At 41.8% G+C, this 14,767-nt stretch overlaps 1 protein-coding gene across 1 annotated transcript in view; it reads right to left on the bottom strand.

Moving 5' to 3' along the window:
* LRRC1 (leucine rich repeat containing 1) overlaps positions 1-14,767 on the bottom strand; it is a 77,220-nt gene that overhangs the window by 49,135 nt on the left and 13,318 nt on the right. The window contains exon 2 of the mRNA XM_075145242.1: positions 12,134-12,251. Coding sequence (XP_075001343.1) covers positions 12,134-12,251 — 118 coding nt within the window. The remainder of the gene's footprint in view (positions 1-12,133; positions 12,252-14,767) is intronic.

Raw genomic sequence — 14,767 nt, 5'->3', positions numbered from 1 at the left:
CAGCAAAACTATTTTGATAAGCTTTTCCTGTTACAAGTCTTGGGTATTATCTGTAAAAGCCAACAAGTATCTGAGCTAAGTAAAAACTACACCAATATAAGATACTACTTGAAATAAGACAGTATAGGCACTGCTTATAGTTTGGACGCATTTGCAAATTACAGAATCTGTTCTGAAAATGAAATGCGCTTTCCCAGCCTAGATATTCCAGACTAAGAAGTCACTACTGGAGCAAAAAATCTTCAGTAAGAAACAGTAACAGGCACAGGGAAAAGAAGGGAAATTCCATTTCTATGTTAAGCTTTTTTTTGCATGTAAAGTGCATTCTCCTACCCGCCTTAATACTTTTTCTGTATCTGATTCATTTTTCTTCTCCACCTAACTGGACAAGGGATAGACAAAAAAATCAGTGCAACTTTGAACTGAGGATCCTTATACATTTAGTAAGTTCAAATATAACTTGTTTTAATTGCAAGGCATCTTAAAAAGATTTCTCAGGCAAAACACAACCAAGCTATGAGCAGATACTTTATCACTACATGTGAAATCTCATGTAACATTGCATCGAATAAATGAAGTCAGAAGAGAAAAGGCAAGGAGCATTTTAGTATATGACAAAAAAAACTGGAGCAATTATTATAGCAGAGAATATTCTGGTTCATAATAGAAGCATTGACATAATCAACTGAAATGCAACAGAGGATATTGAAATATATAAAGAAGGCCTTCTGTCTCTTGATGGATTAAGCAGCTTTCACCGTTACTGTTGACTACTCGATTTCATTACAGACATTAACACGTACATCTCTGCCAACAGCAGCAGCAGTAAGGTCGAATGCTTTTCTTGCCACTGCTGGATAACCAGCTCAAATCCTACTTAAATATCTAGGATTCTTCTAATGCTACACACTGACGAATGTGCTACATTTACACAATGCCCCAGATGTTCTGGCATACAGATTGTGCACCATTGCTAATAATAAAGCCATAAACCAAGCATAAGCCCTGTGACATGTGACAATACAAATACACTGGCAGCAAAAAGAAGTCGTGCCAGCAGAAGTGGATGAAAATCAAGCTTGGCAGTCATGTATGTAAGAGGGCATATTCCACCTACCCCCTGCTTCAAAATTCCTCTTCAGATGTTTATCGTTCTAGTTTGCACAAGTATTTGCTAATGATCTAGCAAGTCCTGTACAAGTGACTTAAGAGGTAAGTTTGACAGTAGGGAATTCAGTACTGTCTGAATGAGAAAATTACTTCTAAAAATCCTTTTGTTTGGTGCTAATCTATTTTTCGTTGAAGATTTTTACAACAGCGACATCTCTCAATCCCCATTCCCCCACTTTCCATCTTCTGATGGCTGGGAGGGTCGGGGAGAAGACAGCCTTCATTTTAAATTGATAAAATCTTTTGTATGGCATACCTTTACAGCATTGTATATCGAATTTCAAGAACTGACAGTATTTTTTTTGTCTACCCAAAGGCTACATGGCCAGCACCCTTTACACATTCTGCAATAGTGAACATAATTTCCAATACCTAATCAGTGTCGAGGCAGCAATGGCTGGGAAGGTCCTAGGCTGCAACAGGGCTACCAGACCAGCGCTACTCAAACAGTGGACTCTAGCTCAAAGTAAAAAGTGTTTTTACAAGAACTTAGCTGAAGTCTCAGATGTGCCACATTCCTGAGGGAGAGTTTTCAATGTTCAACAGTCTTTCCGGGAGCAACTACTGGAGACGCTGTTATATTTTCCAGCTATGAAGGTGACACAGAGCACTGTGCTTTAGGAGGGCTGGAGCTGGCACACCCCATACACCCCAGCAAAAGTCAACTGAATAGTCCTGATCTAGACAGGCATAGCAGAAGGCCCACCACCAGGTATGTACAACACAGGCAAAACACCTTAACCACTTAGTGATTAGTAATCCATTAATGTATTAAGCAGTTGATTACTTCATACCGAATGTATACCCCGGAAGCCCATTCCAGACTCAAAGACTGTGAATTCATGCAGCATTATTCCTCAGGAGAGAGATAATCAGAGGCGAACCAGATCTCATCCATCCAATTCAATACACAGAAGAATTTTCCCCCTGCCTCTTCTCACATATATAACGTACAATATCTACTGTAGTATATGACACACACACAAAAGGTCCAATAAAGCATTAAGTACTGCAGTGCTCGAGTGATTTAGGAGCCTAGAGGTTCTCTTCCCACTTCCACTCACTGCAGAGGGGTCTCTGAGACACCTGCCCTTGGGAAAGCTCTCTCACCCTGCTCTCCTCCTCCCCATAGGAGGAGGAAACTGCCCACTTAGTCAAATACCTTGCAATAAGGAATTTGTGGTGCAAATATTTGTTTGTCTTTAGGAAGGGCTCTTCAGCTGCAAAGCCTAGCTGAGTAGGCTGTTGTCTCACAGAGGCCACCACCACATCTCTCTACCCTCCCCAAAGCAGCCACGTGCAGCTCCCAGAGGTTCTGTCTCCGCAGGGGGAAGAGATGGAGGAAGGTCACTCATCCTCTCCCTCCATTTTCACATTAAAATCACGACATACACAATGATATGACAGGCTTCTTTTTTTCTAGAAACTGGAAGGTTTTGCTACTGGCCCTGTAGGCTGCAGTAATCAACCTCTTTAGGTAAGTGTTACATTTTCTGGGACGCAATGTGACAGGAGTCACCTGGTTCTTGCAAAGTCTATTGAGATTAAGTGGCTCTTGTACAGGCTGTAACATTTTCCACTTCAAGCTCTGAGGCTGAAGATATACAAAATACAAGAGATATAGCTCTTTGAAGGCCCGTCTTTACAACTTTAAGGAAAATTCACAAACAGGTTCAGGTTGGGTTTTCTCAACTATATCCCTTACTGTATAATTAACAAGAAACTGAAGCAAGCTACACATCTCATTCCTCCTCCTCATTGCTTCTGGATACGTCTCTTTTCCAAGGGAGGAGAGGAGCAGGGAAAACAATCCTCACAAAACTGCATTTCATGGATATATAGATATTATTTCTATTTACTTGAAAGAAAACTGTGCAGAGACATAAAAACAAGCGGTTTTTTTAAGAGATAGCATGTGGAAAATCAACAGAATGTCCTTCTCAGTTGCAGGAAGAAGCAGTAACAGAGGACCAGGAGCTGTAAATTGGAAACAGGAGGAAAAAGAGGGGGGGAGGGTGAAGCTCAAAGATCAGATCACAAGGAAACAATAGTTCCAGGTGAATTAAGTGGAAGAGCCTGAGTTTGGCAAAGAATTTAGGTCTTCTACCTTTTTACTGAGACATGCCAAGGAAGAGTTAAACAAGGCTAGGAGACATTTTTATAAGGATTTCCAACTTGGACCTCGAGGCTAGCAGGAATTAAATACTTTTAGTCTGAGAAGCAAGGGGAAAAAAAAGTAAAACCTAGTATTCTACCTATGAACCTGTGGATGACAGAAAGTGTATGAAGTGTTTTAATAGCAAAGTTACAGATCTATTGGATTAATTTTTCAGTAACTTCATAGTCATGGCATCTAACCTTCTCAACAAAAAAGAAACCAAAACCCAAGCAACTCTGTGGATACAAGAACTAACAACGCCTGTTTGCAGTTTGCCATTTTATGATCTCTAATCTAGATTATACAGAAAATGAAGTATTTATTTTATGTCACTCCCATATGGATGTTTAACATCTGATGTTTAACACTTTAGCTGATACTTCAGCAGGCCAAAGGTTTCTGTCTCCAACTTGCCCTGCTGCTTTTAAAAAAAAAACTCACTAAAAAAATCCCAAAACCAAACAAAACCACCCTCCCACCGCCCCCCCCCAAAAAAAAAACCCTTCAAAATCCATAGCCTTCTCTTGAAATTGGATGAAGCCAGACACTTTTGCTAGATACACACGCAAGTACATTAGCAAAGTTTCGTTAGAAAAAGCAGTTAAATCTGGCAGAATATACCATGATGGAAAAATCCACTTTTCAGTAATCCATTTAAAAATAACACCTTCTAAACTTCTCTAATTAGATTATTCCATCATGAGATTTCACTTATCTTCTCTTTCCCAATCACAGTTGGCACTTGCTGTGTCTCTCTTCCCCTCACTGATGCTTAGTGACGAGGTCCAGTCTTTTCTCTTTCGCCTTACTTCTCCTGCTGCATATAAAGCTCACCTCCTCCTCCAACTTACCATCATCAAATTTATTTTAGTGACACAGATTCACAAGTTCCAACTTTCACATCACTTCTTCAAAGCAAGCAAGAATTTCTACACATCTGTGGGATTCTGCAGAACTCCAGAACCTAAAAGCAATTTGCAGTGCATGTTTCTTTCTTTCCCCGTACTCTGCTTTGTACATCGACCCCTAAACTTCATGTGTAAGACATGAAGATGATAATGTTTTTTAAGCACAGGTTTTAAACTAACCTCAAGGGAGGGATGGGAGATAATACAAAGAAAATATATGTCACTAGAAATTAGATGTGTCAGGAAACAAACAAACAAAAAAACCAACCACCTAACACAACTGCTAGCAAGCAACCATCTAAAAGAGTGAAAAATTCTGTTACCTCCAAGTCTGCAACAAGGGAGCTCTGCTTTCATTAGCACAAAAAAAAAAAAAAAAAACACACCACCAACAACAAAACCAAACCAAAACCAGTCACTGGCCTGACCCAGGCTAAAACTTAAGATCATCTGCAGTTGCGCTCTACCACCATACAGACCACAGAAGTTGCTGGTGGGATGTCCCATGGCTTTCAGGTGTTCACAACCAGGGTTGCAGTGAGTGCATTCACAGGATGCTTTCTTGTACCAGGTAAGACGTGTCCATGCAAGAGTAGGAGAGCAATTCTTGTTTGTCTGTAAGTGCTCACCTGGACACAAAGCAGTTCTGAAGGCAAACAAGCAACATCCAGCAGTTGCATATTTTAACAAAAAGATGCATTTGCCAACGATACTGCCTCACAGCACAGCTTGCTGCTGCGTTTTTTTTTTTTTCCTTGTCCACTGAGCAAGAAAGTGTCAATTCACATTTATTTCTCAGCATTCTGGGTTTTACTATTTACCACCAAACTTGTACCAGCACATTCATGTCAGGGCAGCTGGTGGCAGGCAGAGAAGAGGGTTTCAGGAGGAGGTCTCTGCTCAGATGCTGTGGAAGTGCAGCAGAGGTGGACAGCCAGATCCGAGGCGAGAGCACAGGGAAAAAGGCAGCAGCTGTTAGATGAGAGAGCAGAGCCCATGTGGAGCTGCAGGACAGGATCAGAAGACTTACAGTGCTTCTGCCTAATTAGCTTATGTCCTCACTGTAAAATAGCTGGGTCACCAGCTGAGGCTGAATTGAAATAAGCGCTCGAGCCTTTCCTCTGTCAGTATTTCTAGTTTGAAAATGCTGGTTATCCTGCTTTCAATGGGGGAGAAGAAAAAGGGGACACTTACCCGCTTTGTGGGCAGAAGGAAGGTAATCCTACAATACAGATGGCAAGTACTTTTTTGAGATCAGACAGCTGAAGTAAAAGGGAAAGCCTTGGTGCACCGATGCAAACAAGTGAGCTGAAGCCCAGAGAGCAAAGCAAAGATTACACACCGCTCGGCGGTGGCATGGACCGATGCTCTGCACATCAGCTGCCGCGTGCTCACCCGGCCTTCTAAGGAAGCTTTAAGTGACTTGTTAAATAACGTTCACCTATCACGCAATGCGCAATGAATGTGTGTGCTGGTTTTGGCTGGGATAGAGTTAATTTTCCTCACAGTAGCTAGTATGGGGCTGTGTTTTCGATTTGTGCTGAAAGCAGGGTTGATAACACAGGGATGTTTTCGTTACTGCTGAGCAGTGCTTACACAGAGTCAAGGCCTTTTCTGCTTCTCACCCCACCCCACCAGCCAGTAGGCTGGGGGTGCACAAGAAGTTGGGAGGGGACACAGCTGGGACAGCTGACCCCAACTGACCAAAGGGATATTCCATACCATATGACGTCATGCTCAGCATATAAAGCTGGGGGGAGAAGAAGAAAGGGGGAAAAGTTCGGAATGATGGCGTTTGTCTTCCCAAGTAACCGTTACGCATGATGCGGCCCTCCTTTCCTGGAGATGGCTGAACACCTGCCTGCCGATGGGAAGCAGTGAATGAATTCCTTGTTTTGCTTTGCTTGCGCGTGCAGCTTTTGCTTTCCCTATTAAACTGTCTTTATCTCAACCGACGAGTTTCCTCATTTTTACCCTTTCGATTCCCTCCCCCATCCCACCGGGGGGAAGTGAGCGAGCGGCTGTGTGGGGCTTAATTGCCGGCTGGGGTTAAACCATGACAATGTGGTGTCCTGAGGATGACTAAGATCTCTAAAGAGACTTTTAATTAGGTTGTAAAGCAGCTAAAAAGAATAAACACTTCAAATAAAAAGCAGTAATTATCAAACCACCTGCAACTGAAAGTGGAACAGTTAAATACCGTTGCTGTTGATTTCTGAAAGTACCCTGATAACTGAAGACAAAAAAAAATAAAAGTTTCTAAATCTGCAACAATAATCCATTTTGGAAGCAAGGAAAAGGTAAAAATAAGGCTCATGGAGCATTTGGGACACTGGTCTACAGCTGCCAAAGACTGGCCTCCAAAATCTTGGACGCTACTCAGACTGTCAGCCTTGCAGAGCAGCAGATCTCTCTTTACACTACAGTGCTGTGATTATTGAGATGCTTTTGAGGAACCATCTCTACTGTCAGGGTAATCCTGAAGTAGCATATTTATCTTCTGTGAAGTCTATAATTATTTTCACATAAATGATAGCATATTTGCCATGACACGGCAACTGGGTTGAGAGAGGATTTTGGAATAAGAATATCCTGATGTCATGAGACTTCTGTCCACAACAACTGTACTATCAATACAGTCATAAGCTCAGTTTAACCAAAAACTGCAGAAATGGGTAGCAACTAATATATCATGTAGCCAGAATCCATCTCTACGGTAGGTATGAAACTGTACACATTAAACAAACAGTATTATTCTCACTGGATATCAAAGTAAGAACCACGTTGAGGTTTTGATATCAAGCATCATGAAGAGTCAAATATGGCTTAACAAAATCTGCCCACACACAGATTTCCTCTGTAGATGCCACAGCAAACCCATCGCTCCTCTGTTCACCAAGTAACGGATCTCAGTTCCGCTGGGCGCAGAGTCAGCAACAGAACTAGCATAATCTGTCTAGAAGATTATCAAAATCCATTTAATTCTCCCATTGCACACACATTTGCATCTTTTCCACTGTTTTGAGACTCAGGGCTTGGATGCAAGACCACACCGCAAGGTTACAGAGCACTTCCACGGAGGAACAGCTAACTTGAATCCCCTTAACCTGCTGCCAGCTAGAGAGCCACTACAGACAATTAGTGCACATCCGCCAGTACACAGCAACTGCACTGATGCCACGGGCTTGCATGACCAAGTCCTTGCTAGGTGTGTTCAATGGAAGCAAGAAGAGTAGCAGCAGAGAAGCCTGCCAGGCTTTTATCACAGAGAGACAGCAACATGCAGGCACACACAGAAGTGCAAGAGGCTCACCTCCTACATAAGCAAGGGGGTTAGCCTTCATTCGAGAAGGGGGTGGACAGCGGGACGGTTCAAATGGCACTCCTGCAGCTGGGAAGGGTAGGAAAGCCACCCCAGTGCCTAATATCCAGCAGCCACTGTCCAGTGTGAAAGCTCACAGTGATTTTGTTCTTATCCTAAAAAGAGTTGAATGAAACAAGCTGCTGACAATCTGTCAAAGGCTGGAAAAGGTATAGGACATTAAAAAAAAAAAAAAAAAATCCAGACCGACACCACACCTGTTAATAGAAAGTGTGGGGGGGGTAACAATTTCTTTCAAATAAAAATACTACAATTAAATTAACATCTTCAGGGCATTTTAAGGAGCATGCAATATTGTGACAAAAACATAACAGTGGAATCTGGAGGATTTAATACTTGTCAAAGGCAAACAAAAAACCCTCTTCTTGGAGAAGCGGGATACTAAAAAGGAATGCACCACGTCTGCAAGAACACAGCATACATACATAGCATACGTAATCCCAAATATCAGCATGCATTAAATTAACTACAGAAACTTTATGCATTACCCCTCCTGTCTGGAAGAAGCTACAGAACAAGTAAAGCTATTAACATTTTAATGAATCTGGGATGGCAGGGCCCTAAGCTCTAAGAATTCAGCCTCCAGGGGTTGCACAGAAAAAAAGAGTGGGGGGAGTCACTGGAGGAAACCTCCATGGGATGAGCAGCATGGGCAGCGGCCTGCTACAATTCCCAGGGATCTCAAACAAGCGGCACGCACTTTGGAAGAGAGGGAAGCTTAATGAAGTGCCAGCCGAGACACAAGGGAAAAACTGCAGAAATTTGAGCATGTCTTTCTTCCTTTGGAGACTGCACTTCTTTTCTGAACCACAGGGTCTTTCGAGACTTGTCCTGGAGAGTGCCCATGTACTGTGGGAAAACAAATAGCACACAGGCATTTCTGATTGTGCCTAGAGCAGAATCTCTCCTCTACCATGTAGAGCAAAGACTTGCACTGAAACTCACTGCAAAGCAGGAGCGCTACCCAAACTTCAAGGACATCAAGAAAGAACGCTTCAGTGACCCAGTGTCCTTGCAGAATTCACCAGTGATGTGAGAATCCAGGAAAAGATTTACCCAAGCTTGGGGAGTCTGAGGGAACCAGCAGTAGTTTCAGACAGACAGCAATTGAGCATCTATCTCAGAAGATGCTACAGGTAATACTCCGAGCCTCAGACATGCTTTGCCAGCAACGCAAAAGCTCAGGCATCCACTGTTGAAATCCTACGAGTCTGTTTTCTTTAGCCTCAGAACTAGTACATCAGCTTTTTGAACAACCTAAGACCAAGGGGCAGAGATAAACTGCATTGCCAAATAACCTTCAAAGTGTTCACCATCAGTATGCTGTTTTCTTAGCACAGCTTCCCTGCCCTCTCATACTCCCATCCTTGATTCATCCATTCAACCTTTGCTCAAATAATAGCCTCAGACGGACTAGAAAAGCACGGTGGGGATGCTTCCTAGGAAATCTGCATGAACACATGGCCTTGCAGAGGAATAAGAAATAGCATCAACATGCAAATAATCCAGGAAAAGTTTAAGGTTATATGGCTCCTAGCCTTCCCCAAATCCTTCTCCTTCTGCACCACTAAGGCTCTCGCCTTACCCTCCCCAGACTTTTCTCATGTACACCCAAGATCACAGGAGCATCAAGTTTACATCTGCTGAAGACTTTTGAGTTTTACTTAGAAGGATTTTTGTAGTTCTAGATTCACTTATTAACCAAACACTGCTTAAAGGATTAATTATGTAGCACATTTTTAACATATACTAGCTCTTCTCGGGCATTTTAAAACACTTGGGAATTTAAGAAACTTAAGAGTTTCCCTGTTCACTTGGGAATTTAAGAAACTTAAGAGTTTCCCTGTTCACTTTTTCCTGAGTGCCTAGGAACTAGGGCTAGTTACACAGTGGGTAACACCGCATTGCACAGGCATCCAGAGCTACCTCCAAAGAGCCGGGAGGGATCCTGCCTGGGGGGGTCGATCCCACCTTCAGATGCAACGCCTCACCGCTGCACACAACGCAGCTGGCCACTGCAGCCTGGAAGCGCACCCAAGCCCAGCCATACGATATACCCACCATCTCATGGAGCTTCAAAGATCACACACAGACCAAAGGATTAGAAAGCAAGAGAAAGGAAGACGTTACCATTTTATGACGAGGGAAATGGAAGTACTTTTGTTTAGTCAAAACCCTTTCCTCCTCCTCCTGTGATGAGAGGTTAAAATATAAAGGACTACTCCTGTACGCAGAACATTAAATTAATATATATTTGCGTTTTAAAGCTCTTGAGGAAAAGGAACGGCCAGAACTGAAAGCAATTAGTGCACCGAACCAGACAGCTAAAACAACAAAAAACACAGAACAATGATCTCTTATTTCCCAAGTTCAGATGTCACCATCACACTTTCCTATTCATGCAGCACACTGCATTTTGAAAAGCTGGGCTGTTTTTCTCTGCCTGAAAGGACTACAAAGCGTTCCTATTCTTTTCTCTAAGTACTTTGGTACTTAGAAAAACAAAAACTGACCGGAGTGCAAACCACCAAACAGGAGAAACCTTTGGCAGGTTGAGTATCTGACATATTGGAAGGTGGGTTCAAAATACAAAGCTAAGAAACAAAAACACTGTAAATCTCCAAAATCTTATGTGAGAATTCGCCCTGCAGCATCCCAGATGGTGCGTGTTTGCCTTTTAATTTGAAGAGCTGTGAGACAACCGTAACATGACCAAACAGCAGAAAGTAACATCAGTCATCTTCTGCCGCGGCCCCCCTCCATCACCTCGCATGGTGCGTTTTTCATCTGAAGTGTCAAGTCATGCCATAACTGTTACATGATTAAGCAGAGGGAAGCAGTATCAGTCACCTTCTTCAATGAACCACAGAGAAGAGAAAGTAATGCAATAACACGGGCGATTAACACTGAACCTTGGATACAGGAAAGCAACTGCTCCCTGCCACCTGCATTAGCCCAACCCATCACTTGAGAAAACACTTCCTTGCGCAGTAACTTCTAATGACACACACGCATCTACCCAACCATAAATGTTCACGCCATCTGTTCTCGTTACAGTTGAGCTCTCAGGCCAACTTCCAAGTCAGGCTGACAAGAGTTCACATGGCTCTGATCCACCAGCTCTTTTGCAGCTAGTTATTCATTTGCAAAGAGAATTACTAAGCCAACAGAGTGTTTCCTTTTGTATAAGGTCTGTCACAGACAGCAACCAACTCAGCCAAACTCAGTAGCCAAAATACTGCATCAATTAATGCTCACGTATTTCTAAAATGTTTTAACTAATGTGTTTCTTCTGTCTCTCAGATGATTTCTTTCCAGTTTTCTTCTCTTACGAGGTTTTGCAAATGTGCATAAAATCATACGGTTCACAGAAATTTTTCAGCAGCTGCCTAGAGACTCATTACGCTTCATCAATTATATTATCACATAAAGATGGCATCAAAAGCACCAAACAAATAAAGGAAAAATGCAAATTTCAGACAGTTACAGGAAGGTGAAGTGGCCACTGAATATTCTTCAGTGGCAAAGGGTCAATGTGAAGTTAAACTGTAAAGAAAAAAAGGCTCTCTGTTGCACTTTTTCTTCTCTTCAGTTACATCCCTCACGCACAACCTTGCTCTCTCCCAACCCATCCATCACACCTCAGAGAGCATTTTGTGCATATCCACTGCATATAAAGACGCAAAAATAGCTGACAGCTGCTCTAATTTGGTAACATGGATTTGCCGCTTCTAGATTACTGGGTCATAAGGCTGCTTAAAGGTGACCCACCAGCCCCTGAACTTCTTGCAAAACTGGTAAGTTCACCAGGCCACCAGAGAAAAAAAAAAAAAAAAAAAAAGAAAAATGTTTTCACTCCATCACAGATCAGGACAATATAAGCAGCAAACATTGCAACAGAATGACAAACCCATGTGTTTCTAACAACACATTCTAAAAGACAGTTTCTCCCAGCATCCTTTTCTGAATTTATCTCTTCAGGTGACAAACAGACTGATTCTTCTTCCAGAAGTACAACTAGAAATACCAGCACTCTGCCTCTTGCTAATCACAGGTAAAGAGCAGAGCAGAGATAAAGAATTTGACTTCTAACCCATAGGCAGCCTTTTTTTGGACAGGAAGGAGCTTTTTTCTTTCAACCTCTTTTTTTTTTTTTTTCTTCTTAAATTCTAGGCATTTCAGAGAGCTTGGGGAAAGACATTAACATTGTGACAGACACACATATAAAAATAGGATGTAAAGCATTCTTTAAATTGGAAAATAAAGCAGACTCTCAGAAAGGCAGAACTACAGCCAAGCATTATTTTATTACTGTATTTCCACCACTGGCTCTGCTCTGCTGTTTCCCTCCTCCTCATCTAGAACTAGAGGCAAAACCATGAATTACGCGGAAAAGGAAAAGCGTTCTGCAGGACATAGATAGCAACTTCAGAGACAGAAAAACCCTATTAACCCAGTTTTATAGGCCATGTCATAGGGCAGTATAGAATCAAACAAATTAACATTGGAGCTTACCATTTCGAGACAAATCAAGTTCCACCAGCTGCATGAAATTCGCTATTTCTGGAGGGAGCCGCTGGATTTCATTATCACTAAGTCCAAGTTTCCGTAACTTCACAAGTTGGAAGAAAGGCTGAAAGAAGGAAAAATTCCATGTCAAAAAATATTCACATAACTCACATATAAGCATGATAAACGATAACCAATAACTGGAAGCCGCTTTCAAAATTTGAGCTAATTAAAGTTATTGCTTAAAATCAGTTATGCAGACCTCCTTCAGACCTGCATCAGAATGAACATTTTGTTTTAATTTTTACATGCAAACAGACTATAATCTGTGTTTTACCTAAAATGAAAATCTAAAAAAAAAAAAAAAAACACCAAAAAACACAAACCCACATCTGTAAAGCTCGCTATTAAAGATCACAACAGACAGACACCAACGAAATCCAGAGTGCCTGCTTCAAAATCATTAATGGGGTGAGGTTACCCAGCAGGGTAATTAAAAGCATCCTAATTACCACCGGGGCTCATTAGGAAGTTAATACAGAGGGACACTTCTAAAGGACGATCCAGAAAACCCACAGAGAGGGGCTGCCAAGGTCTTCTTCACCGGCGAGCGCCATACCAACTAGGTTACCGAGCCAGCCTCCCTCGGGAAGACTTTCTTTCTAGCCTTAAACATGCTCCGCGGCCCAGTTTCAGAAGGACTAATGAAAGTTGGACGGGATACACACAATTCCAGGTTTTCCCAGCTTGAGGAGGAACCTGCCTCTACAGTGAGGACATGGGCACGCAATGCAGGCAGGATGCTAACTTTCCCTGACCCCCAGCTATGGGCTCAGAGGGTCTGGCAGCCCCCAAGACAAAACCACTATCAAAGGAGACAGGCCAAGCTGCAAGTCAGGTCAACCCCAGGCACTGGGAACAGCTGGTGATCGAGACACAAAATGGTCGTTAAAAACCTACTGAGACGTAGGCAATCCCAGGAAAGTTGGAGAGCTCTTACCACAGCTTCCCTCTCTTCCAGGCAGGCCTTTGGAGGAGAGTGGCTGCAAGCGGTGAGGATTTGTGCAGAATTAAATGACTTTATATACAAGTTGTCTTGACCATAACTGACTGGACTCCTCAAATTTCGAGAGAGTTTTGTGCCCCCAGACCACACAGGCATTTTTGCCCAGCAGTCAGAACCAGAACACGCGCAGCATGTGTGCCTGCCGGTACCCTCACGGGTTTTGCCCCTCAGGGTAACTGGAAGATGCTAGTAAGTTTGGGATATCTGCTTACATTTAATCACCTGCAACCCTTTCTTCGAAATTAGCACCTTTTATTATTATTATTTTATTTTATTTAGGTGCTGTGTGCTAGTAAGTTTGGGATATCTGCTTACATTTAATCACCTGAAATCCTTTCTTGGAAATTAGCACCTTTTTTATTATTGTTTTATTTTATTTAGGTGCTGTGTGCTCGGAATGTCACTCAGTTCTATCTTAGATTGACACGAAAAGGGGCAATAAGACAGGCATCTTACTAGGAAACAAGGTAAAAGCAGTGTCTTATGAATCTGTATTATGATACAGGTTTTCAATCTTAATTTGAGTGTCTTATACCCAAGATCATAAATCAGGTTTTAAATGCAAGGTTTTGCAACCTCATCACCAATATTTCAATATACATTGTTGCTCCTTGTCACAGAAAAATAAAACACAACTGAAATTAATGTGTTTTCCCTCAAAAACACGGGTTCCTTTTAGGGAATAAAAAGGATAGAGCTTTAAAAAGTTTATAAACACTTAGCAGTCAAACGATGCACCAGATCTGAATGTGAAAATTCAGAAGCATTTTTTGAGTCAGAATGGCACTCCTTCCTCTCCAAGTATTACGGGTCTTTGATAACAGAGCTGAAATTGTGAGAGGAAACCTTTACAATTCCATATTTCTAGCTCACTAAAAACTTATATTACAATTAAAACAGCCACAAATGTTTTTTCAATCCTTCTTTGTCCTCACCAGATCTGATAACTGCATTTTCATATTAAGTCATTATTATTTTATCTTTTAAAAAAACATGCATACCTTTTGCTAAATACTAATATGACTAAACCAAGAATCCATCAAAAGCGTAGAAAAGCACTTAAAAGATACTTTTGTGAACACACAGCAGGACTACGCTCCACAGAAGAGATCCCAATCTGTCCTAACACTGTCCAAAATAAATGCTTGCCAAAAAGTGTTCCTCAGACAGTGTGTAGCTGCTAAATTATATGACAGTTATTAATATTGATGTTCTACTACAAATCTTCTCATAAGCAACAGTTGTCCTTGTCAGAGATGCTCTACAATGCCAAGTGAGAAAAGACAGGAGGAACATGGTTAAAAGACAGGAGGAACATGGTTAAAAGACAGGAGGAACATGGTTAAAAGACAGAATGTTCATCAAAAAGCTACTAAGGGCTGGGCATCCCTAGGAAGTTTTGAGGGCCCTCACCGCACCACGTGTCACTGTTGTATTATTAAATGTGCAGAGCACATGTGTGCAACAAACAAAATCACACAATATTTAAAGGCATTCCTCTTTCTTTAACTGACTACTTAAAAGAAAAATGAACTGGGAGCTTTATTTCTAGTTTGCATAACAATTTTTAATGA

The sequence above is a fragment of the Calonectris borealis genome, chromosome 3 (assembly GCF_964195595.1).
Source record: "Calonectris borealis chromosome 3, bCalBor7.hap1.2, whole genome shotgun sequence".
Classification (NCBI taxonomy): Eukaryota; Metazoa; Chordata; class Aves; order Procellariiformes; family Procellariidae; genus Calonectris; species Calonectris borealis.
This window is presented reverse-complemented; position numbering and strand designations above follow the sequence as displayed.